Source organism: Gouania willdenowi, chromosome 16 (genome assembly GCF_900634775.1).
Source record: "Gouania willdenowi chromosome 16, fGouWil2.1, whole genome shotgun sequence".
In the NCBI taxonomy this organism is placed as follows: domain Eukaryota; kingdom Metazoa; phylum Chordata; class Actinopteri; order Blenniiformes; family Gobiesocidae; genus Gouania; species Gouania willdenowi.
Window position 1 is genome coordinate 23,350,477 of NC_041059.1, and position 26,674 is coordinate 23,377,150.

Here is a 26,674-nt window from a genome sequence, read left to right on the forward strand (position 1 = left end):
TTGACCCCAACCCTAGTTATGTCTCAGCACTTTTGTCAATCAGTATAAAATGTAGAATTAAAGTATATAAACTTCAGTACTAATCTGTAGATTGGCAGTGTGACTGTGTAGCATCCCTTTATTAATAATAATAATAATAATATATTTTTGCAGCTCCGGCCATCATTTATTTTAACCTGTGAAGCATGCTTTAGGACACTACCTGATAAAACCCACATACCCTCATGGAGAATATGCAAATGCCACACTAAGACCTGTGTGGAACTGAACCCATGTCTTCAATTCATATGATCATGTTTTTAATTAATCACAAAATACAAAGGCAAAAATGTTTTTCCAACTTGGAGAAACTACAGAAAAGACAGATTGCTAAATTTAGATTTTTAAAAGTAATCATTTTAACTTTTTAAGACGTTTTTATTTTTATTATTACAATAATTATATTATAATTATATGTCCCTACATATTAGACAACATGATTATATATTTCTGACTAGAGTAGATCATCATAACATCTTTAAAGAATGTGTGTGTGTTTTTTTTTTACGTGGATTTTATTTTTGTAATTTCAACTGAAGACCCCTTAATTGTGAAAGTTGCCGGAACTGACGCGTCGTCTCGATGAAATCACGAGAACGGAAACTAAACAGAGCATATTTGTGACATGCCGGTTCTGTGATGTAGGGTGTGTTTGCGGTTATTAAACACACAACAATAGACACACAATGGGTGTCGTCGCTAAGGTTGGTCTTTGTTTTGGTTCATAAATGTGTGTAATTTAAATTTTTTTCGTCTCTGAGCTCTGTTTGTTTTCCTTTTTTATTATTCTGCTGTGTAATTGTGTTATGTGAATGAGTAGAAGTAGGGCAAGAATCCAACATTAAAATACAGTATCAATGATAATAAATACTGATTTAATTTTTTCCGTTATTTAAATTGGTTTGCTGTGTTTTATTTGACAAGGCAAGTGTTAAGTGTTTTGTTGGTTTCATATTTATGTCTATATAATTAATATAAAAGCATAATAAAATGTAAAGAAAAAAACAACAACTAAAGTAACAAAATGTAATGCAAAATGAAAAATAATAGATAAGTCAGAGTAATTAAAGTATTCATAACAAATGAAAGTGATAGTGAGTAATAATGAAAGGAAAACCAAAAGATGACATTATGATGTTATCCAGAAGCATTGCTTATTCTTTACACAAATAGACAATAATAATATTGTTGATGATGATAATGATCTCAACTCTTTAATATTCTCCGTTAAAATAGAATAAAATATATAACTTCATTAATCCCTGCATGAAATTATTGTCTTACAAAAGCAGCAAATACATACTGTACAACCCCTCATTTATTATATAATAATACGTGTAACAAAAATATCTGAATATACACAATTCACATACATATGCACACAAAAGTGTGGAATAAACTCAAGCAATTACTTTTGCATCAAACATCAATAGTTATTTCATTACTCTGATACTTTAATTATTTACCTTTTATTTTTCGTTTTATCGCTTACATTTTTACGTTTTATCACGGTTTTACATCAAGGATATAGATAAAATATATTTTAAAGTTTATAAAATGTTATTAAAAGATATCCATGAAGTGTAATTTTTAAAATTAAGTAGAAACTACAGTCAGACAAACACAGAAAGTGCCAGATGATTTAATCATTTTTGAACATCTGACATGTTTATTGGCAGGTTAACATATTAAAACTGATGACTATAGATAGAATATGCATATATATATATATATATATATATATATATATATATAGATGTGTGTTTGATATCAGAAAACACTTTATTGCTGTTTTTAATAAATCAGTCAATGTTGCTATTTACAGGTAATTTTTCTAGTAGTTTGACCAGTTTACAAAAGATGCTAATAAACACTGTGATGGTTCTCCTTCCACAGATGGATCAGACCACGCCCCTCTACGTGTTCATCGTGTTGTCAACCCTGGGCTGTTCTTATGCTCATTCTCTGACAAACATTAGTTCAGCTCAACTGAATGTTGCTGATAAAAAAGGTGAGACAGTGCTAAAATGTCAAGAGATATATTAACTATGATTAAAAAAAGGTACTCATAATACAACAAATTACTCGAGCATTGGTGTTTTCACAGTTAGACTACTGTACATCAATATGGTCAAATAGTTCAGCAGCTCAGATTAAAAAAATGACAGGTCATACAAAATAAAGCAGCACATATGGTGTTGGGCTGTGAGTACGGAACCAGCTCTAAATGTTAAACACACTGTAGTGCTTATCTGTGCAAGACGGGTTACTGTATTAATTACTCTCATTATTTAAAAATATTGTACATTATAAATGTCCTATTCAGCAATGACAAACACAACTGTAGTACGAGGCATGCCTCTGCAGGGAAGTTTATTCTAGGGATGTCCCAATATGATACCGATATTGCAGCCTTGCGTATCGGCCGATATTGATCCGATACGATATCAGCACGAATCATACATACTTTTATGACTTGTTTTATAGTGTGAAATGTTGGAAAAGGCTTGATCAAGTGATGTTACTCAAACAGAGAACAATAGTCAGCAACAGTAGGTTAATTTGTTGGAGTGTGAACTACAGTCATCTATGGATAGAAGTGCTGGAGCGGAACATTTTTATAGGAAAGCTTATATGGTTGATTTTAGATGCAGTCCGATAAAATCCGATATTCGTGTTCTGGCTGATATCGGACCAATATCCGATATCAATATTAGATTGGGAAACCTCTAGTTTATTCTTCCAAAAGCCAAATGGAAATGCCTACAACGAACGTTCACTTATAGGCCGACTTATGCATGGAACACACAGCCAAATGAAATATTTAGGTATTTAAAATATGATTAAAACAGTTCCGTCTAGGCATACATGTATGAAAGTGTTCTATTTGTGTCATTAAGGAACCGATCTGAACTATGAAAATAGCAGAGATTTGAGGTATTGTATTATGGTTGAAACTGGAAATTAAATGGAGTTTGCGTTTGATGAATTTGTATTGGGATAATGTTTTATGATTTTTAGATAACTTATTACTAGTATAATGAACTGATTTTTGTTTTGATGATGTAAATGTAAAATGATTGTATTGGAGGAAGATATCTTTTGGTATTTTAACAAAAATATTTCTATTGGACCCCAGGAAGAATAGCGTCAGCTTGACTGTGCTAATGGGGATCCACAATAATAAACAATAAACAATAGACATATGCTTTTACTATCAGACGAGTGAGGAGGAAAATAAGTTCACCGTTAAATGTCATTGTATCAAATTAATTACAATTTCCACGGATATTCAACTCCCACAAAAAAACACAGTAAGGTAAAGGCAATCATAAGCCAAATAAGCAAAAAAATATTGAATAAAAACAAATTTCTCTCTTGCTGTGTATTTACAGATATTTATTAAATATCTTTGGCTAGTCAGAAATTATTTTAAAATGTTTAAGTTACATTGGCTTACTTTAACATATCGTATTAATGTTGGTACTTTGCTTATTTCTGAACTATGTCATTGGAAGCCTTTCTGAAAATTGAATGGAGATTTAATCAGAGAAAATATTATAGAAACTATGCATTTTTTTTTTCTTCTTTTTTTAATTTTTTTTTTTTCAATAAATATACTGTATATATTTTAAAAATATTTTTAAAATACACTGGGAAGGTGTGCCAAAGCTTTGGATCTGGTCTTGAGGTCTTGTGGTTAAATGAGAAATATAATCAAATTATTTAGCAAATTTGGTTTGGGTACAATATGCGTCAGTACGTATTAGATTAAAGATGTGTTCCAAAAGAGTGTCATTTGCATTCATAGGTTATTAATTGACATATTACATTATAAATGCCTCTTCCACATACACAGATGCTGAATGTACTTGTTGTGTAGATGACACCAAGGTTTGTTTGTCCCTGTGTTTTTGGACTAACCTAGCTTTAGCAGTAGCAGCAGAGGTAGCTGGCTATGCCGATGTGGCCAAACAGATCATTGAACTTGCCGTGAACGGCGCTGCCCAGAACCGCTCCTACAGACGACTGACGGATTTCACCGACACCATTGGTAACCGCGTCAGTGGGTCGCACAACTTGGAGATGGCTATTAAATACATGTACAATGCTCTGAAGCAGGATGGGTTGGATGTGTACCTAGGTGAGCGCTTGGTTTTCCACTTACTCACAGGATCATTTATGTACGAATCTGAATTTTATACATATGTGAAGTTCAACTTGTTTTTCAGCTCCTTTGTGTCATTTATTTTTCAGAACCAGTCAAAATCCCCCACTGGATCAGGGGGAATGAGAGTGCTGAGATGGTTTTGCCTCGAGCCAAGAGATTGGCTATACTGGGACTTAGTAGCAGTGTAGCGACTCCCCCTGAAGGTAAAAACCCATCTTCATAAAAGCATCTTAAAGGTCCAGTATTATGCTATTTTCACCCATCTCCAATTGATCTAAGAACATCAACAACTTAGTATTTGAGGTTTATTTTCCCAAACTCGCCTGTTTTCTGGAGTTTTAGTCCTCTGAAAAGTCACTTTTAGAGCGCTCCTAAAAACAGGTTGTTTTTTGGGCCTTCGTGCATATGCATGAGTGGGCGTAAACACAGCAGTAAATCCTTAACAGTCTTCCTTCTCCTCCTCACCTCCTATGACCACAGGAATTGTCCATTTAAGACAATAGTCCATGGTTTTGTCAAATCGCACTGTGTCACAAACACATCAGATCATCCCATAAAGGCGATATGAGGCGATATAACGGCTACTAAAAGTGAAACTGATTGTGAGCGTTCTTCGGTTTATCTAGTGGATTATCTATATACTGAACTTAAAGATATTAACTGTAATATCAACCTGTCTTCGCTATGTTTGATTCACCTGTGGGGTATTTTGAGAGGGAGGAGCTCACATTCTTACAAAGTAGGAGGAGCCGGGATTGTCAGGAGGAGGAGTTTCCCCATTATGATGTCATAACGTGAGAAAAATCCAACTTGCCCGTTTGGAGCGGACTTTTTTTTTTTTTTTTTTAAAGGATTTTTTGGGCTCTAGTGGCCTTTATATGACAGTTGCTTGACAGGAAGGGGAGAGCAGGGAATGACACGCAGCAAAGGGTCCCAAGCCGGGAATCGAATCTGGGACCGGCTGCAGGTGAGGAACTACAGCCTCCATTTATGGGGCGGGCGCTCAACCCACTGAGCTGAACACCACCCGGAGCGGACTTTTTACAAAATATGGAATTGTAAGGGAGGGAGGAAACAGAACTTTTTCAACTTTGACCCTCTGAATAAGGCTAAAGGAATGTATATCGCTGTCGTCAAACCATTATAAAAATTATTTTTCATACTACTGCCCCTTTAATAGCAAACATCAACAAACTATTGTTAACTTGTGTCCTCAGGTATCGAGGCTGAAGTGTTGGTGGTTCAGTCATTTGAAGAACTGAAGAAGAGAGCGAGTGAGGCTCAAGGGAAGATTGTGGTTTTTAATCAGCCATTCGTCAGCTATGGAGAAACTGTGGCCTATCGTCTTAATGGTGCCTCGGAGGCAGCTAAACTGGGAGCTGTGGCAACACTCATCCGATCGATCACACCCTTCTCAATTAACAGGTATCTACATGTCTGTGCAGCTATAGCTTTTGTACTAAGGTTATTTCAACCTTAAAGAGAGAGATTGTCCAAGATCATCTCAGCCAATCCCAGCCTATTCTCACGCATAGAGATTAGATCTGTCCAGCTTCACTGCTGCAGTTTATTAACCTATTTAGAGATATTATCTACCTCAGTGTTTCTCAAATGGAGGTACGCAATGGCACTACAGGAGATACTTGAGAGAGAGAGAGGAAAATTCACAAATTAAAGCATTAAAAATATGGGGTTTTAGATATATATATTAAATGTTTTATATATATTTTAGTTAAAAATAACAATCACACTAAATATTACCAGCAACACAAAACTACAAAAAAAACCCACACAAAATAAAAGAAAAATGTACAGAATAAAAAAAAGACAAACAACAACAAAATACAAAAAATCACACCAAAAACAAAGAGAAAAATAAACAAGATCATTAGAAAATACACATCGAAAACGACATAAGAAACAACTAAACGACACCAAAAACATACACACTGAGAGATAATAATTCAAATAATACCAACAACACAAAAACACAAAATAAGAGAAAAATATACTGAATAATAACAACATCAAAACACACAAAATGATGACAGAAATGATGTTGAATAAAACATGAACTGAAAATACAAAGGTCAGTCTTGGTCCCGCATCAGGAAGGAGATGATGATACAAACTATACAAATACATCTATTCAGGGACCACAAAATACACTTTAATCTTATTTATTTACAAAATGATATTCTTTGAAATGTGTGTTATCGCTCATTCATTCCATCATTTTGCTCTATAGTTGTTTTTCACAGAATTCTGAGTAAATTGTAGCACTCGGACAAAGGGGTTATTTGCATCTACCTTCTACTACATTCTAGTCTGTGTTCCTCCGTCCAGTCCACACACAGGTATGCAGTCATACCAGAATGGAGTGAAGCAGATCCCCACTGCCTGTATCACCCTGGAGGATGCTGAGCTGATGCAGCGAATGGCCCAGAGGGGCCAGAAGATTGTGGTCAGACTCACAATGGATGCAAAGTCTTTGCCTGCTGCTGATTCTTTCAACACCGTGGCTGAGATCAAAGGCTGGCAGCATCCGGAACAGGTGACTGCAGGACTTATCACCTATATGTATAACAGTGTATCAGTGAGCAACAGCAGACATCCATCCAGTGGGTGGGAATGAACGTCCCTTCAATGAAAAGCACATGGCCTAATTTCAACTTAGTAAAAAAAAAAAGTGTTGTTCCTGGCTCCTTCCTGATAGGTCAGCAATCTCGTCTTTTAATCAGCAAGGAAAGAATGTAGTGATCTCATTCTACAGAGTCCAGATATTCCCACAGTTATTAATGAGGCTCTTTTTAGCTGTGTATGTACGTTTTAACCTTTCCTCAAATCAGTGTAAGGTCAGTCCCTGTGAAAGCATTACATTATGTTAATGTTTATGCAAGTTATAACATGTGGGGAATGATCTCATTCAGTAGATCTTTGTAATCCAATTTAGAAATAATACGATGTTGTTTGTATTCATTAGTCTACCTTTGTGTTTTTGTGAAGCAAACGTCTCATCACTCAGACACATTTATCAAAAATGACCACAGTCTTGAATCATATTAGATACTGCATGGGCTAACTCATTGTTCTAAGTCACTAAAAAGCCTTTAAAAAACACAAGATAGAAGAATATAGGGGAAGGTAAAATGTGTCAGACGTCTATCAATCTGCTGAGCAAACACATGACCCGTGTACTGGTTGAGACAGGTTGGTGAGGTAAAGACTCAAACATGTCCAACTGGCAGAACCTGATAAACAGCAGCAGATAAGTTGATGCACAGGTAACGATCAAAGGCGTATGGACGTAAAGTGTCACTGGCATCATAAGCAGAGTGATGGTAAAAGGAAAGAAATCCTTTAAAGCTAAGAACAACTTCTGCTCACATTGTAGCCAAATCTGGGCTATGTCCCAAATAGCTGAGCGGGGTATGTAAATTGGACTGAAACTGCTTTTGCCAAGAAAAGTGATAAAATGTGTGTGAAGCCAAACTGCAGCATAGCAGGAAACCAGGGGAGGAGCTTTGTAGACCTTACTTGATCTATTTATTCACTTTCATCTCGCTGTCTGTTAAATATTTGCAGTTTGGACTGTGGATCATTTTTAATCTATGCTTTACACGGAGGGAAATGTCTTTTGTTCGTAGGTGCGGCAGATGTGGGAATTTCCCACTGGGTGACTGACGGAACTGTATGTAAAAGCCACAAAGCTCTCACAGCTATGAGTCTCCTTAATTCAATGACTACAAAATCACCTCCCAGCTGTACAGTGGTCCTAAATGAGCAAACACAGGAGGCCTGAGTTGTTTTCTGACAGAGAACATTAATCAGGAGCACTTGGGGTTATGAAGTCATCATGTCCGCTATAGGGTCATGGTTGTTGTGTAATTAACAGACTTTAAAATCCATCTATAGACGGGAGTCTGACACTTGGTTTCAACTGTTATTTTTCTGACCTGAAAACTAGCTTTCAGTACTTGTGGTATATGAAGAGAAGGGGAAATGAAACACGTGGTTTGGTTGACATCATCACTGGTCCTGTGGCTGTGGGCTCCAGCTGGGAGTTGATGTCACCGTGCGTGTGTTCCAAACAGCCAATCACAAGCCTTCGATGAGATGCACCAAGATGACTTTCCACACACTCATCTTCTTCTATTGTCAAGTTTGACTCCAATTTTTGTAGAACTGCTGCTTTCAGCACCATAATGATTTGGCAAGGCAGTGATTCTAAAGAAATGATGGTTGATGCTTGTCAGAGTTTGGTGGAAAAGATGTTTTGTCAATCCCCATTAGAACAGATCACATCTAAAGATCAGAGGAAACCAAAACAAATGAATACGACTGAGAAGTTCAGTTTTATTCTAGAAGTGTTCGTATCTGCCAAGAACTTCACAGTAGTTCATTTAGTTTTAGTAGAGATATCTTTGTAACCAACACGCTTTGTTGCCATTTCCCATCATAAAACATAACTACCAGCAGTTGTGTTGAATAGGAATGTTCTTGCTTTGATGGTGGGGGGTGGGGTGGGGTGGGGGTGGGGGGTGGCTGCAGCCTCTGGGTCATCGTCCAGACAGAGTTTGTTCAGTTTGTTTGGTAAGCAGGATCATCAGGGCAGGAGCTGACGGGAATGGGAATCCAGCCTTCTAATTCCTGGAAATGTTGTTGACAGTGGACTTTTTGCTACTGTCTTTTTTTTAAAATTTAATGTTTTAGATTCTCAATCATTTCTAAAGTGCTTTCTCTACATTTGAGTTGTACGGAATGGATCTTACATTTCCAATTATCCTAAAATCACATTTAAAGTCTCTCTCTGGATCTGTTCAATCCCTCAGGTGGTCTTGCTGAGTGGTCACTTGGACAGTTGGGATGTGGGTCAAGGAGCCATGGATGATGGAGGCGGAGCTATGATTTCTTGGGAGGCCCTGTCGCTCATCAGAGACCTTGGTAGAAAACAGACAGACACACAGCAGGGCCGAAAGTAGCTCATTAGACCATTAGCGTCTAATCATCACTCCTTATTTCAATTGATAGTCCTAAATGTAGTTGATGTTGTTTACAGTAATGAAAATAAGCTCAGTGCATGGTGTCAGCACATTAAAGGGCTGACATGTGATGACAATCGACTACTGTCCGACACTTAAACACCCCTCAGGTCTGTTTATAAACCTAATATTACAACGCAAAATCCACCCTTTCTTAATATGGGGCTAATCGGTAAACTAAACAATGTCTGCAACGTGATCACAAATACAAAGGTTGCTTTAACACACTTTTGTATTTATCTGGAACCTATTTTGCAACAATGCTAAATTCCTTTGTGGATTTTTTGTCAGCAAGTTTGCAAATCTGATTAATAAATCTGATAAATACCCCCCCCCCCCCCCCGAATCATTTCCTAATTTTTCTAGGTTTTCTTATGTAATAATCTGAATAATAATCTGAATTATATAAACTCCTCAGCTTTTCTTAAGAGGTTCTTTCTGCCTGAGTCTAAAAACATGCAGACGCTCCTGTCAGCTACCATCACATGATCAAATACAAAGCTGTAGCTATCTCCTCTCTCTTCATGGGTGTGTGTGTTCTCCTGCTCACTTCATAGATTTAGTTATTGGCAGCAGCTCAAAAACAAGCCTTAAAAAAATGTTTGTCCGTCTGTTATAACTAAAGATGGACCAGTGAAGATTTTTTTTATTTATTCTACCTTTATTTTTGCTAATAAATCCATTGCATACAGTAGTAAACATTTCATGTTTAAACTTAAAAAGGAACAGACCAAATCTTATTTATTAATACTTACTTAATTTATTGTCCACAAAGACATCTGTATAAAATACATTTTTTGTCAAAATGTACAACTCTTTTCAAAATAAAATAACACCAATGAATTCAATTCAACATTAACAAATTGCCAGGCTATAGCTACATTTATGAACTCTAAAAACTGAAAAATAACCTCAGGATTGGTTGATTTAGTTGTTGTCTCGTCATTTTATTTTTTGTAGTTTCACAATGTTGGGTGTAGAAATGTCATAAATGACTTTACTTCTTTTAAAACCTACCCAAGTGCAAGTAAAATGACTGATTTAGAAATACACTGAAAAAAGTACAAATACCCATAAAAGCAACTAAATTACAATAACATGAGTACTTGTAATCCGTTACTTTCACCTTAACACACTCGTGCAGGTATACATTAAACATTACTGTAAGTTTATTTCTAAAAACACACTGTGTTGTAGTTTTTGAGCTGTGATCTGCCTCTTTCCATGAATGATGGCGTCTGTTCACTTCTCGTCTGTTTGCAGGATTACGTCCCAGGAGAACGCTGCGGACTGTACTGTGGACTGCTGAGGAGCAGGGTGGGGTTGGAGCACAGCAGTACTACGATCTGCACAAGGTTCTCTGGTGCTCTGAGTGTGGACTCCAACAGGAAACATGCTATCGCAGCCATGAAGCTAATATTATTTCTGCTAATCAGAAGCAGGATGGGCCCATTGTGGACGTAAAAGAGAGCGTAGGAGTGTAGAAATGTGCCTGTGGCTAAATGGAGGGGCCCTGGCAGAGTCCCAGCTTTTTCCAATTCTTATATCTCTTGTTTACGTTTAACAGTCAAACTATTGTGGGTGTTTTTTTTTGGGTTCCCTGAATGAATAGTAAAACTTGTCCAAAGCAAATATATTTCTAGTCCTAACACAGCACCTCTTTGCTCAGGTCAACATCTCCAACTTTGACCTGGTCATGGAGTCTGACACTGGGACGTTTGCTCCTGTAGCTCTGCAGTTCACTGGCAGTGGCGCAGCACGAAAGGTAGGTTTTAAATAATGTCACAGTATCTGCACAAAGTTTCACTGGTTTAAGAAATTAATCAATCGACAGTGCTACTCACGCAAATCACAAAAACAAGACAATAAACGCATTGAATTGCCTAAAAGAATGGATGTTGTACAGCAGAAATGGCAGCTGTTATCACAGCAGAGGTCACTAAAGTCATTCAAGATTCTGTTTTTTTTTTTTTCATGTGTAATTTTCTGGTTGTTTTCCTGGTTTTTAGATAGATAGATTATTTTCTTGTCATTCAACATAACATCCGAGATGCACAGCAGAAACAGTTGGATTAACAATGAGAATACAAGAATAAAAAGGATAAAAACCAGGTCAGGGAAGGATGCCGATAAATATATTAGTGCAAAATGTATGTGCAATAGTTCTTAATAAAATGATTACACAGAGGTCGATAGAATAAGTATCTACCTACTTATTTAGCGTAATGTTGTGTATTTATGTTGTGAATTTGTGTAAATTGTGGTCCTTTTCTGTTTTTTTTTTTTTTCTTTTCTGTAACTTAATTTATTTAATTAATTAAATACAGGAAAAATTAAAGGGTTTTTTGTATTGTAGTGGTTGTTTTTTGTGTTTTTAGTCATTCTGTGTATTTTTGTAAATTTTTCTGCAATTTTTTTGTGATTCTTTTCATTGTTTTTAAAGTAATGTGTATTTTTGTTGTGACTTTGTGTATATTTGTTTTTCTGTACCTTTATCATTTGTCATTTTCAGGGGTGGAGAGTACAGAAAGAAAGAAGTGAAGTTACTGGTGTAAAAATCTACTCGAGTAAAAGTAAAAAGTAGATGACTTAACATTTACTCAGAGTAAACGTTACTTAGTTACTGTTTTTGTGTGTTTTTCTGTATTGCTGTGCACTTACTTCAGGGGCCGCACAAAATTGTGGCCCTCGGGCCGCCAGTTTCCTTATGTCTGTTGTACAGATACATTGTCGGGAGGAGGAAAACTGGTTTTGTCTTTGAAACAGGTGATGGAGGAGGTTGTAAAGCTTTTGGCCCCCATTAACACAACCAAGCTGGAGAAGCATGGAGAGGGGACGGACATCTCACCATGGATGCAAGCAGGAGTCCCAGGTCAGTGGGACGTGAAACAAACCTAGACTAAAATATAAGATTGTTCTAGTTAATGTAAACGTGTAGCGTATGATGTCAGTGATCTTTAACTTTTGGACAAAGAACCAAACATTAAACTCTGTGTACTGTAAATATTAGACACATTAGAGCAGGAGTGTCAAACTCATTTTAGTTCAGGGGTCAAATACAGACCAGTTTGAGCTTAAGTGGGCCACAAAGAGCAAAGTCAACATTAATGTGCCCTGGTTTGCACAGCATATAAATGATAAAGTATGTGAGTATATCAGTCCCTGCAGGATCTTCACTTCAATTTCCCTGATTTTGGGAGTTTGGTAAAAATTTGTGGAAGAATTCTAGGAAAATTTGCCAGATTTTGGAAAAATCTAGGGTTCTATCCACAATTTGAGATTAAAAATGACTGGAAAACTGAGCTACATTTAATAGAATTCTTGTATTTGGAGAGGCTGACAAATTTACAACTGAATTAGTTTTTACATTTTACAAAATGTTTCATGTTTTTCCTATAATTTTTACATTCTTGAGTGGGCCGAATTTGATGCTCTAAAGGGCTGGATTTGGCCCACGGGCCTTGAGTTTGACACATATGCATTAGAGGAAAGAAAGAAGGGGAACGTGGTTAGTCTGTCAACATGTTTCTGTATGAAGGAGTTGAGGTGGTAAAGTGAAGCACATGAAGGAAAACAGCAGGCGTTGTTGTTACTCTGTCCGTCCTGCAGGTGCCAGCCTCCACGTGGCAGACAGCCGCTACTTCTGGTTCCATCACTCTGAAGGTGACACCATGACGGTTCAGAACCCTAGAGACATGGACCTGTGCTCGGCATTGTGGGCCGTCGTTGCTTTTGTTGTGGGAGATCTGCAGGACATGCTGCCCAGGTAGCATGTGACCAACAGCAGGAACACCCAACGCTTAAAGTTGCAAATGCTTGGGAAGTGCTAACAGTTACATATGTATCTTTTTATAAACTGGCCTGAGATCAAAGTCTCAGTCAAATATTTTTATGTGTTTAAGATCCTTTTAAATAAATGGTTTTTGTCATCATCAGAACTGCCTTTTCCTTCAGTAAACTTCGTACTATAATTATAATCCCTGTTTTTGTCAAAAATAGGAGAACAAAGGTGTACTTTGTCACATACTGTATTGGCTTTGAAGTCATGGTGTGTAGATTGTATAAGATATAGGTCTTTTTAGATGTTTCATCAGTCTGGAACTGTTTGCATGAGTAACCCTGACTGTCTACAGTATGTCAACTGACTGACAGTCACTTGTTTGCTTGTATTGACTGTCTGATCCTCTTCATTTTTAATGTGGTCTGTAGTTTTAATGCTTCTTTTTTCTCTCACTAGATAGTTAGACTTAGAGCTGTTGTGATTCATGTTTAAGAGATGAGGTAAAACTGAAGTTATCTCAGTGAATCTTTCCTTTCTGTGTGATTGTATCAAACCGACATACAGGCCAGCAGCAGCACGCAGACCTTTGTTTTTCTTTAGATGAAACATGTCATAGTGGAGGCTTGAAATAAGTCAGGCCAACATTGTAACAAGTAAACACATTTGTTTGCTGTAGTGGGGGCAGTACATTTTGTTGTATGTTTGTTACACATCACTGCTGGCAGTGATTTACTTTTGGATTCACAGTCTGTACATGATAACCAGGAGATCTCAGCATGTCGCATCGTCGGATAAAGCCAGAGAGAATTAACAAACATTGACAAAATACTGCATTAAAATACATTTTAATAACTGCGTTGCACTGTTGTGTTGGGAGTGTACTGTGAAAGAGCAGCTCATACACCTGCCATGACCGCCGGGAGAGAACCAGCCATACATATCACCCAGGCAGGTATCGGTGAAGAGGCGTGTGGGAACGGCTGTGTGTCTCTGCTTGTGTATTGGTTGAGGTTACAAGGGGCGGGGTCAATTAGCATATGTGCGAAACATTTAGGTTCAACATTTAGATATAAGATTTAGCATTTAACATTTAGATTAAATATTTAGATATAAGATTTAGCATTTAACATTTAGATGAAATATTTAGGTATAGATTTAACATTTAGATATAACATATATCATTTAGATTTAGATTTAATGCTTTTTTACTTCTATATATGTGGTTAAATGTTGTGTTAAATGTAGGAAAATGTGCTAAATATGAGAAAAGTGAGATAAATATTGAAAATGTGTTAGCTACAACTTTTATACAAATTTTTACACTTGGCACCCCATATGTGTGTGTCTACATTTTAGTTTCACATAAAAAAAATTAAAAAATGGACAAGTTTGTAATCATTTCATAGGAAAGAGAAATCAAATTGACCTGACCTTCTTGTTCTACATTTTGGCTGACTGCATCCTCACTAATTTTGTGTAATGCATTGTTCTGCTGCAATAAAATCACCATCATCGTCATCATCACCAGTTTTGGCTGAACATTAGCCTTTAAAGCAGAAGTGAGATGATGAGCAGACGTAAGGAAGGAGAAGAGGGAAGAATAATGGGGAAGCAGTGGGTGGTGTGATGGTACAAAGAGCTGAGTCGTGTCAGAAAATACAAGATCACCCAGAGGTGTAGCCAGTGAATCAGCATTAGTGCAGACCATCAGAGCTGCTAAGGTACACACAGACACACACACACACACACAACAGGGTCTATGGCCTCCTGAGCTGATAAGTTCCAGTGGATGATGTTAGTCATAGTTAACGTGTCTGTGTTTGTTCATCTTTTTTCACACACTGAGTCACACACACACACACACAATAAAATCACATGGAAAAACCCTAATGTAAGGTATATTTTTGGTGTGCTTTTAAGTCACTTTAGTGAGAAAAAAAAAAAACTTTGAAAATTTTAAAAAGTGTCAACATTTATTCACTCACATTTGCAGCGATAAGAGTTGCATGTGAGCACAGTCTAAATTCTGCGTAAAGCAAACAGTGAGAGCTAAACACACTGATCTAAATGTCTATGCAATTATTTTTTGTAAAATCCGAAGGTTAATTTAAATTAAAATGAAATAACCTGTTTTTTTTTTGTTTTTTTTACCTCCATCCTTTAATGGTGGTTATATATTAAGTCATTTATTATAGACTAAATAAATACAAATATAATGTAACCAAAAGTAACAATTTTGATTAATCCTTTTCTTTATTTTTACCTTAGTATTATTATTTTATTTTTTTTAATTTGGTGCATTCTCTGGAGCAATCCCCCCCACCACAGTTGTGTGTGGTTGCCTGTTAACTCTGTTTTTGTTTAGCCTAAAGGTAGACCGATTCCTTTCCCAGAATGCACCCTGCTTTTGTTCAGCCTTCCAGCAAACATTCCTTTCTTCAATAAGACCCAGTGTCATTGTGCAGCTCTGCAGAAGTCCTGGCAATGATCCACTCACTGCACCCAGGTGTGTTGGAGCAGAGACAGATCAAACATGCAGCTCTGTGGCCCTCTAGGACCAAAGGATTGAACTACAGATTTGACCACATTAGGCTGGTTCTCCATTTCCTAAAGTTAACTCCTAGTTTAGTGCACGATGCAGTTTACATAATTGTTGTGCATTAGCGGCCGCTCAGCCTCATCATTAGTCAGCATAAACTGCTGCTATGATGTCACCATCTTTAAACCTGAACTGATTTAGAGGTTTAAACTTTATTCAGCAGTCATACATGATTGACTTCTTTGTTTGTCCTGAGGTGAGTGTTTTTAACTCTTTGACACTAACAGACTGTTAATGGTTGTTTTAGAGGGCTAAAGTTGTGTCTTTTAAATATAGTTGTTCGCATGTTCTCCATGTTTCCTGTCTCCAGGTATTGGATCATTATCAGGTGCTGTAAAGATAAGGTATGAAATAATGCAAATATGATACTGAAAAAAACAAACTTAAAATGTAAAAGATGAATTCAAATATCAATACAAAACATTTTTCACTCATATTTTCAGTTTATTTTACACAACTTAGTCCCCATTGAATGCAGACCTGAAAGGGTCACCAGACCACAGTTTGAGAATACCCCGGTGTTTAGCCATAGAAATCAAAGTGTTGCATTGTTCAAACAAATTTCTTAGCATCAATCTCCATCCTGTGGACAACATTCAGGACAGAACCCAATAAGTTCCTACCAGTTTTGATCAGAATGAGTAAAAATAAATCAAATTCATTCATTAAAGTGCATATATTGTTTTTAACAGAGAAACTAAAACCTGATCTAAACATTGACTCACTACATTGAACATTTGATGTGTTTTTTCTTTTATTTTGTATACAAGCTGCACATGCTGTAGATTTGGTGGGCGTGTCAAATGAAAATATGAAAAAGCAAAGGAATGTCCTGATCCATTGCTACGATGCTACAACAGTCCCAGTCATCTAGCCAGGGGTCGCCTGGAGTTGAACACTTTAATCCCGCTTTGCATTGACGATCGAGCATATTTGGTGAGGAGGGCTCCACTCGTCTGTTTCTCTCCACAAAGGTCTCTGAGTGAGAAGAAGAACAGGACATAAAATAAATCTATTCATCAAATAGTTGTAGCGTTGTACGTTGCTAAATAAATAACTAGCACTGACTGTATATACGGTGTGATGTCATCCTCGGTCCATTTCTCTCTGAGCGTGAAGAGGTGGTTGAAGCGCTCCAACGTGTCCTCTGGAAGATCCTCCACACGCAGCAGGCTGATGGTCTCTGGACGCGAGGCTCGGTCCAGCAGAGCAACACTCTGGAAGGAGCACAGAATGTCACTGTGTACCAGACAGAACTTCTATCTGGATCTACCACTGAGCTGAAAGCTGACCTTCAGCTGCTCCAGACTGGTGCTCATCCCGTCTGGGACGCTCTGCTGCCACACTTGCTGAAACTCACTCAGGTTGAACTTGACAGCGTTTTGCAGCAGCATTAACGCCGTGCCCCGGCACACCCTGTCCTCATGCAACGCATAAAACACCTCGTCTGTGCTCAAAAAGGAGGGACAGGACGTTGGTTTTGGTTTTATGAGCTGTGCAGTTATTATTAGTGTGAAACAAAGCCACACACACTCCTTTGTTTACCTTTTTCAGTGTAGCGTTTCCCATAGCAGCTCAAACAGTGCTCAATCATCTCTCTGCCACAAAGGAAAGCACACTTTAAACTTCATACAACACATCTGTGATTAAATCAAATATAACTAAGCCCTTTTTATGGAGTTTTGTTGAGCTTAAACTGTTTCAAACTCAAGGCCCGGGGGCCAAACCCAGCCCTTTAGAGCAGTGTTTCCTAACCTTTTCTGTCTCATGTACCCCCCAAGGCCTCAGATTCAGATTAGGAGAACCTCTACGTCTCTCCAATTTAGTAACCTTTCTTGTTTTATTTACATATTGTTAACATGTTGGCCTCTGAAATCTCCTACATCTGTACGTTTAACACACACTAAATATCAATTTTGTGCATTACAATTATTGTATATCAGAGAATATATTTACCTCAATTTTTAGTAATGTGCATAACATGTTAGTAACAATGTAGTAGAATATTAAGGCCACAATATTGTTTATTCCATTAATGTCGTTTATTGTCAACGAGTGGAAAAGATGTTGGATGATCATGTACAGTGTCTGAAATAGGCTTAAAAATGACTCAACATATTGGAAATAGATTCATCAATGTCTTGAAGTACCCCTAGGGATACACGTACCCCTGGTTGGGAACCACTGCTTTAGAGGATCAAATTCGGCCCGCTCCAGTAAGTAAAAACGACAGAAAAAGCGTGAAATATTTTTGTAAAATGACCAACTAATTCAGTTGTACAAATCTCAGCCACTTCAAATACAAAAAAATCAATTAAAATCCATATTTTCAGAGTTCTTATTACATGATGACAGTCATTATTAATCTGAAATTTTTCAATTTTTCCAAAATCTGGCAACTTTTTTTCAAATTATTCCAAAAAATGTCACAGAATTCCCAAAATCAGGGAACTTTAAGTGAAGCTCCTGCAATGACTGATGCACTTTATCATTTATTAATTCATAATGTTGGAGTACAAACCAGGGCACATTAATGTTGAAATTGCTCTCCCCCCCCCCCCCCCCAAAAAAAAAAAAAAATCTGCGGCCCACTTAAGGTCAAACTGTTCGTATTTGGCTCCTGAACTAAAATGAGTTTGACAGTGTTTTAAACTTTTGAGGCTCACAGTTCTCACGCTAATATGAAAACGTTTGCTACATCATCCACCCCCTAAGGCCTCAACAATTACCACAGAGAAATGACTTCAAACAGAACTACATTTTATTCCATTTAAGTAAAGAACTATAATCTGTAATTGTATTATAAACTGTCTGCAGATGCATTATAGCAATTATAGTTAAATGGATTCCCAGTTGACTATCATTCATTCTAGAGGTCATAACAACAGCCTGGTTTAAATAACATAACAGTCTGAACCCCAGTTTGAAAAACCTTGCTTTCATTTAGAAGCATTTTGGGATTTGTGCCGTCAACCAGGGTTGGGGTCAATTATAATTGTAATTGGGTCATTGATCATTAATTCCAATGATATGATTGTAATTTTAAAAAAAATCTGTTGCTGTTGTAATCATAATTAAAACATAACTGAGTTCAGATAATTAACTTTGTAATTGTAATTGCCATAAAAATTCTATAAAAATGGTCAATTATAATTTAACACAAACCTGGGGAACCATGTTACAGTTCTATGTACAGTTCTACACATATGTAGTTCACAATTATTTAAAAGTGGTACATGTCATTTTTTGAAAAAAATTAGGCGTATACTGACACAAAAAAGGCTCAGACGCCCACACCAAAAATATTAAAATCTATATTTTCATTGATTAGGAAGTTTATCATGGTAACCAATAGATAGGAAAGAAATGAGATGATAGATATTTGTTTTTAATGTATTTTGCAGCTGATTTAGGACCTGTTATTATTAGAGATGTGTTTGTTAACTTTTATTAGGTTATTCATTTCAGGCTCAGTAAATGAAATTGAACTTTAATCATTGAAAATGTAATTGTAATTGACTTTCTGAGGATAAAACAATTGTTGTAATTTACTTGTAATTGGAAAAAATGCCGGTCACTGTAACCGTAATTGAATTGTAATTGAACATGAATAATTGAAAACGTAATTGTAACCAAAAAATGTAATTGACCCTAACTAACCGTCCACCTCCACAGGGAAGCATTATATGAACTCACCGGGGCTCCAGTGGGCCCAGTTCTTCCAGAGTGGTTTGAAGAGGAACCTTGTGGAAGGACCATGACTCTGAATCCAGCAGCTGAGTCACGTGACCCAGCAGCTTCATCTCATAGTCAAAGTCCAGCACACGCCAGTAACCTATAGCAACAAGGAAAAACCTCCATGTGAGCAGGCTGAAGTCATAATGGAAACATAGACATTAATAATAGCAGAAACAGGTGTTTACCATCTATCTGACAGGCATGGATGGAGTCTAACTGCTCCTGTATCTCCTCTTCACTGGCCTGAATCCTCTCCAACAGATCGTGCATTGTGTACTGCAGCAGAGAACATTAGTCCATTCATAGGAAACTAATGGTTTAATCATTCACATCTGATATTCATAGAATCGTGCACAATTACTTGTATTCATTAAAAAAAAATGCAACAAGAATATAAAACCATCCTATGTTGTCTCAGATGATCTCCAGCTTCTAGTTCTACATTCATGAATCAAATAGTAATGAAACAAGATATTTTGTATTCAGATTACATTACAGATGAACATATTCACCCTGTTCTCCGTGTTCTCCTCCTGCCCTGCCAAAGCAGGACCTTCGTAAGGATTCTCCATTAGAAGCTTCTTTAGTTTCTTCAGTCTGGGCCGTTGCTTCCTCAGCTCCCAGTAGTTGCTACAAAACCCCCAAATCTATACGCAGACACTAAACTCAGATTAACAACAATCTCTGATATTTATCATCATGAATGACTGGTTGTAGAATGAATCCTGTGTCCAAACCTGTGCGTGCACCACCTGAGGGCTCTCCTGCACGTCTGTCAGCTGGTCGGATGTTTTGCATCCCGGTACGAACAGCAGCAGGTTGGATGTGTCGGCTATTTTCAGATCATACGTCTTGTCTTCAGTGCAAAGCACTGCACGCTCGTCTTTATCTCCACGGATGACGAGGCTGAACAACAGAGAAAAACAGTGTTAGCAAAGCATTATCACTCCTGCCCAGCTGCTAGTATCAGCGTTAAAGGTCCTGTATCATGCAAATCAACTTTTTTTTAATTTTTAACCTTGTTATAATGTTAATTCCTTATCAAAAACACCCCCAAAGTATTATTGGGCTCCCTTCCTCCATCTCTGAGAAATCCTCAATAATCCTGCTCTCTGAGCTGCTTCTCTGCATTCTTCTGAAAAAATGAGCGGTTCAAATGCTAGTGACGTCATTAGCATTCTGAACCTTCCCCTCCAGGAAGTGCCTGCTACTGGTGCCACGCCTCCACAATGAACATACATGCCCATTCTCTCTGGTGCTAGAGGCATGAGAGTGGACGAAGAACATCTGTTTGGATGGTCATTGTCCTTCCTTATCCAGTCTGCACGGGGAAAAGAAACGGTCTTTGTTTTTGTACCAAACGATAATGTCTGGTAACCAAAAATGCGTGTTTGACTACGAAAGTCCTCGGAATGTTGTTCAAACTTCCTAAAGAAGAGTCTACTCATCAGAAGTGGTTGGAATTCATCTCTGGGTGCACGAGACACACCATCCAGCATCCGTTAGTCTGTGACCGTCACTTTACAGAAGACTGCTTGGTGAACCTTGTTCTGTTCCAAAGTGGAATGTTCAGTAAATGACGTCTTCAAACCAGAGCCATTCCCACAGTAAAACCCAGTGATGGAGAGGCCAGAGCCATAAGTAAAATAAACCTCTAGCCAAATGTTAGCCATCATCACTTCTTTGTCTTTATATTTGAAATACATTCTCTGGAACTGTTTACAAAGTTTGGTGGGCGTGGCTGTTGGCCATGCTTCCGGGGCTCTATGGCTACGTCTCAACTTCCGGGTTGAAAGAAAATAAGTAATATGGCTGTAGAAGGTCTTAATATAGCATGATATAGGATCTTTAAGGCGTCTCCAAGCTTCCATTAAATCCAGTTTGTCACAGAAATGGTCAAACATTGGATTAAGATAAAAATATAATTATTAATCATCATGAACAAATAGGATGCTGTTAGTTGGGTCTAAATGTGAGCTGGCATGGTCCAACCATTTATTTGTTGTTTTCCTGTTTATCATTGTAGCAGGTTTTGTTGATTAAAGTAAATGTCAGATTATCAGTGTTATAATAGGGATTAGCCAGGGGCCACGCTCATTAGCCACACTTATTAGCCAAGGGCCACACTCATTAGCCAGGGGCCACACTCATTAGTCAAGGGCCACAATCATTAATTAGCCAAGGGCCACGCTCATTAGCCACAATCATTAGCCAGGGGCCATGCTCATTAGCCAGGGGCCACACTCATTAGCCAGGGGCCACACTCATTAGCCAAGGGCCACAATCATTACCCAAGGGCCACAATCATTAGCCACAATCATTAGCCAGGGGCCACGCTCATTAGCCAGGGGCCACGCTCATTAGCCAGGAGCCACACTCATTAATTAGCCAAGGGCCACGCTCATTAGCCACAATCATTAGCCAGGGGCCACGCTCATTAGCCGCAATCATTAGCCAGGGGCCACGCTCAGTAGCCAGGAGCCACACTCATTAATTAGCCAGGGGCCACACTCATTACCCACAATCATTAGCCAGGGGCCACACTCAACTAACAAAATGCCCTTGAAAGTTTTAAAGAAGCACAGCGCCCCCTGCTGTATGTAAAGCAGCATTAATAATATCACATATCAACTGAGACACAATACAATGTCTTCATTTCTAGAATGTGATCGCTGCAAGAAAATGTACCAATAATGCAGGGTTTTTCAACATTAGGGTCGTGACCCCATGTGCGGTTGCCTGAAGTGAAAAAATAATCACTGATTAAAAATATATTTTAAAATTTACATTATTCCTTTTCACAGTAAAATAAAATCTTAAACTGTATTCTATACTTTCACTTTCTCAAATATAAATGTAGTTCAAATTAAATGTGGTTTAAAGAGAAAAAGGAAGAACAATAAATAAATAAATAAATAAAAAATATCTGAGCTGGCACATATTGTCACTTTGTCCACTAATCCTGGCTACACTGTATTTGTAACACATCATAATGAAGATGATCAAAAACTAATTCTAGAAAATAAAAGTCTTTGGGGTCGCCATAATTTAGTGATTTGAAAATAGAGTCAGTTTGTAAACCACTGCAATTATGTAACAGTAACTAATAATGTAACGCTCTGTTTTTATACGCTATGTGAAGCATCCTAGAGTTCTGTGAAAAGCATTGTACATTTTACAATGTATTATTATTACTAAATAAGCTTGATTTATTTGGTGCCAATTACAGCATCGAGTTAAAAAATGATGGACATGTTTTCACTCGTCTGTTCATCATTTTTTGGGGGGATATATGGGGAAATATTAGTAATAAAGTTACTTTATTCATTCCTGCAAACTTCGGTACAAGATTCAACTCTATAGTATAGGCTAAAGTAGTTTATTTTCAATATGACATGTAAAATTATTAAGGTATGTATTGTTTGAAAATGCATTAACTTACAGAACAGGATTAGGGCCACTGGGAAAAAAGAAAAGAAAAACAGATCCAGTAGTGGAAGAGAAGAAAAATAAATCACAAATGTAGAACAGTATTTAAAATCATATGATTATCTTCACCTGTGTGGGAGGAGCTTGCAGGCGTCTCCAAATAGTAATAGATGAAAATAGGAGAAAAAAACAGGGCTGGGAAAAAAAAAGTTAAGACCAAAAATAAAATAAAATACTAAAATGTTAATTATTATTAAAAACTAAAAAAAAAAAAAAAATAAATTAAAAAAAGACAAAAAAAGATAATCATATGATATAAAAAAAATTGTTCTGCAATTGTAATTTTTTCCTCCTTCCACTACCGGATCTGTTTTGTTTTTTTCAGTGTGTCTAATCCTCTTCCCTATGAACTTAATGTAGTAAGGCTGAAAGATTCATTGCATTTACGATAATATTGCAATATGTTAAAATCAGATTTTGTAAAACGCAAAGGCTGTGTTTTAACCTGTTTATGTGATTTGGTCACATGACTTGCGAGCAGAGCTTAGGAGGCAGGAAGACTGGAAGAGACGTCAACGTTGATTAAACCTGTTGCACAATGAATGGCCTCAGGCTCAACAGAAGCTGACACGGCAGAACAGTATAAAAGATAAAACCCACTAATAATGGAACGAGCAGATCGTTCAGTCGATGGAAAAACTTCCTCCTGTCTGTCATTTATTTTCATCATTTTTGCTGCTTTTCTCATACTCCGTTACTATCTCTCTATCCCAATCTGGTTAAAAGATGAAGCCATGCTTTCATTTATCTGAGTAACGGGTTTCCCAGGAGTACAGTATTTAGAAAGTGTAAGTTTACAAGTGTACCTGAAGGAAGGGTAATGGAAAAACTTTGTGTGTATAAGTCTGACACTGTTTAATATAATACAGATTAATTTATTGCTTTTTTATTTAAAAAAAAAAAGGCATTAGAAGAGGACCTTGAAAAAAAAAAACAATTGTATAATAAATCGCAATATTGAGGAAAAAAAAAAATCCCAATTTGATTATTTTCCAGAATGGTTTAGCGCCTTAGCATGTAGCACATTATACACAGACTTAGAGGAAAGTATGCCTGCCACTTCAAAAAAACCATTACACACATACTGGTAGACGTTCAATCAGCCCAATACCAGTGCATAAAAAGCTTCAGGAAAAAGGTTTCTAAGGAATATTCTGGGTTAGGTGGTTAACGAGAGGAAAGGTATCTGCCTGACTGTCCAGCAAAGTGTACATATGTTTGAAAAGGATGGGTTTATATTGGGAGTTTATTTTCAGGGGTTGGGCATCATGAGCCTTTATTCAAAGAAAAGGTACAGGTAAGACTTTGACGCCCCCACCTTTGTGGTAAACAATGTGAGGATCACCTTCCTGTTGTAACTTCATTATTAAACAGCAGATAAAGCAGCATGACCTATAAAATCAAGGACTGAGCGTGGAATTCAAAATTTAACTGGGAAATAAAGAGTCTTCTTGACCATAATCTGGTAGAATACCTGACACTAGGGGTGTGTATTGCCTGGCATCTGGCGATACGATTCGTATCCCGTCACGATACGATTTTTTATATATGACTTAAACAACTAATCTGTAAATGTGTACACCTTCGTGAGAACATTATGTATGAAATACATTTTATTGGCATATTTTACACTCAAAACATTGGCTTTAACATGCCATGTGCCAACAACTTAAAATAACGTAAAATCTGCTTGTGGCTTTTAAACCAACTTTGACTTTAGTGCAACTTAACTGAGGTATATGCCTAAAACAACAAATAAATGCAGAAAGTTACAACTTTCTTTTTAAATTTTATTGAAAAAAACACAAGGTGGTCAACATGTCCAGGTTTCAGTTCACTTCTTTGTGCAGTTACAATGTCTCCTGCAGTGGAAAATTCTTATTTGGTTAAATAAAGGTAAAAAAAAAAAAAAAACCCACACACACATATATATATACACATTTTTCTTTTTTAAATGAAAAAAAAAAAATCGATATGGATGCATTTAGAATCGATCCGAGAATCGCGCAACGTAATATCGCGATATATCGCCAAATCGATTTTTTTTAACACCCCTACCTTACACCGAGCTTTGCTTTTTAGGGCAGAGATCAACACCTCATAAATGAGACTTTGGAAAAAAAAAGAATAATATTAATACTCCCGCCCCCCCCCCCCCCCTTTTTCCTTTTATTTTTCATTGTCAAAAGAATCCCTTGATAAACTATTCAAAACAATGTAATTTAATGAAAAATAAATCTTGAATGAAATAAATAAAGGAATAATACAAATAAAGAAGAAGCCTATTAATTTAAATTATGGTTCTATAGTAAACAATGCAAAACTGCATAATAGTTATTTTTCTTTTTAAAAGTGCAACTGAAAATGTATTTTGTGCCTTAACAATTGGACTTTAAAAAAAAAAAACCAGTCTGCCCTGTATTTACGTCATATTTGTTTGGACCAGCCGAGGGCGCTGGTAACCCAGTGTTCGGTTGGCATGCAGAAATTCTTGGAGTGAAGAAGAGATGCTACGCTAGCAGACGGAGCTAATAGAAAAATGTGACTTTTACAGATATTCACGTAATATTACAGATATTGTTTCAGTGCTAAAGGGGTAAGAAATAATTTATGAACATATTTAAGAGTAGAAGGCGGCCAGAAAGAAAGTAGTAGCAGATTCCGCCCGCAGCGTACACTGCTGGACAAAAGAAGGAATAAATATCTGCTGTTTTAAAAAAGTACTGCGATTTAATTTTCAAAGTATCGATGTCAATCGTGATACCTATGAATCAATTTTTAACTGCCTTACAATTAATCGTTACATCCCTACGTTCCGTCCTTGTGCGTCACCGTAGGACGATATGATCCAGCCCCCTCTTTGTTTACATGTGTTTACCCTTTGAGTAGGCTATATGTGTGCCACAGACATGTTTAATTTTTTATTTGCACTATGCTGAGATGCTAAGGAAGAGTTTATCATGTTTTTAATTGTAATGTTATATGTTATAGAATATGTAGTTAAGCTACTGTGAAATTGCTGTTGCACTTTTGCTTAAACCTGGATTAAAGCTTGAAATTGTTGAATGACAGAGACTCATTTAGTTTTTATTTGGAGATTGTTCTATGCATTTCAACTCTTGAGGACAATCACAGCAATAAAGTTGCACTTTTGACAATATTTCTGATGTCTGCAGTCATCTTTAAGTACATTGAAAACAAAATAAAATCGAATTTTTCTTTAAAAAGATCGGAGATTTTTTCCCCAGGCAAAATCGCCCAGCCCTAGATGTTAACCTGTATTCAGACAGATCAATACTAACACGCACTGATTTAATGTTTTTAAGTGCAGCACTACCTGTGTCCAGCTTCGATGTGTTTGCATAGAGTATCGTCCAGCTCCATCAGACAGTAGTCAGCAGAGGACACGGTGTCTCCAAAGGACAGACACTGGATGGTTTCATTTAAGTCTTCTTCCTTCAGTTTGGCTATTTCCAGAGTAGCCTGCACTTCCTCTAAACTCCTCATGTTTGCGGCAATTGAGACGGAACAAATATAACTTAGAACTGCTTTAAAAAGTGCAACAAACCCAAAGAAAAGTCGCTGCAAAGCTGTACAAAACTCTCACATTTACCCGCGCTCTTCAGGACGTAGTGACGTCACGTGTACCTCCAAAATAACACCGGTCGGAAACAAACTCCAGATAAACGTGAACATTAAAATCAACAATGCTAGTAAATTTTACATCTTAAAATATCTTGAAATTCTTAATTTATATTTTATATTTTAAATACAAATACTGACGTAATTTAAATGTCTAAATAAGATGCTCACCA

At 37.0% G+C, this 26,674-nt stretch overlaps 2 protein-coding genes across 2 annotated transcripts; one reads left to right on the plus strand and one right to left on the minus strand.

The window, feature by feature from the left end:
* Nucleotides 1–609: 609 nt before the first annotated feature.
* LOC114478086 (carboxypeptidase Q-like) lies at nt 610–13,190 on the plus strand. The gene is made up of 11 exons (XM_028470911.1): nt 610–743; nt 1,936–2,050; nt 3,968–4,183; nt 4,297–4,413; nt 5,428–5,635; nt 6,557–6,764; nt 9,043–9,154; nt 10,516–10,607; nt 10,922–11,017; nt 12,019–12,124; nt 12,862–13,190. Exons 1-11 carry the CDS (start codon nt 726–728, stop codon nt 13,020–13,022), a joined length of 1,449 nt encoding a protein of 482 aa, XP_028326712.1. The 5' UTR covers nt 610–725; the 3' UTR covers nt 13,023–13,190.
* Nucleotides 13,191–16,102: 2,912 nt separating this feature from the next.
* On the minus strand, nt 16,103–26,495 carry dscc1 (DNA replication and sister chromatid cohesion 1). Its single transcript, XM_028471164.1, has 9 exons — nt 26,197–26,495; nt 20,108–20,276; nt 19,883–20,017; nt 19,556–19,646; nt 19,329–19,467; nt 17,178–17,230; nt 16,925–17,079; nt 16,701–16,849; nt 16,103–16,610 (listed from the first exon to the last, which is right to left on the minus strand). The coding sequence occupies exons 1-9, from the start codon at nt 26,364–26,366 to the stop codon at nt 16,499–16,501; spliced, it is 1,173 nt and encodes a 390-aa protein (XP_028326965.1). The 5' UTR covers nt 26,367–26,495; the 3' UTR covers nt 16,103–16,498.
* Nucleotides 26,496–26,674: the final 179 nt, after the last annotated feature.

Bases quoted from the DNA above. Each gene is read 5' to 3' on its own strand.
- LOC114478086 (XM_028470911.1), top strand. The intron at 5,636-6,556 runs GTATCTACATGT...TCCTCCGTCCAG, and splicing joins ACACCCTTCTCAATTAACAG to TCCACACACAGGTATGCAGT. The intron at 10,608-10,921 runs GTTCTCTGGTGC...CTCTTTGCTCAG, and splicing joins AGTACTACGATCTGCACAAG to GTCAACATCTCCAACTTTGA.
- dscc1 (XM_028471164.1), bottom strand. From the start codon at position 26,366: ATGAGGAGTTTAGAGGAAGTGCAGGCTACTCTGGAAATAGCCAAACTG. The intron at 20,277-26,196 runs GTAGTGCTGCAC...TCTGTTGTTCAG, and splicing joins CACATCGAAGCTGGACACAG to CCTCGTCATCCGTGGAGATA. The intron at 17,231-19,328 runs GTGAGTTCATAT...CCTTTGTGGCAG, and splicing joins CTGGGCCCACTGGAGCCCCG to AGAGATGATTGAGCACTGTT.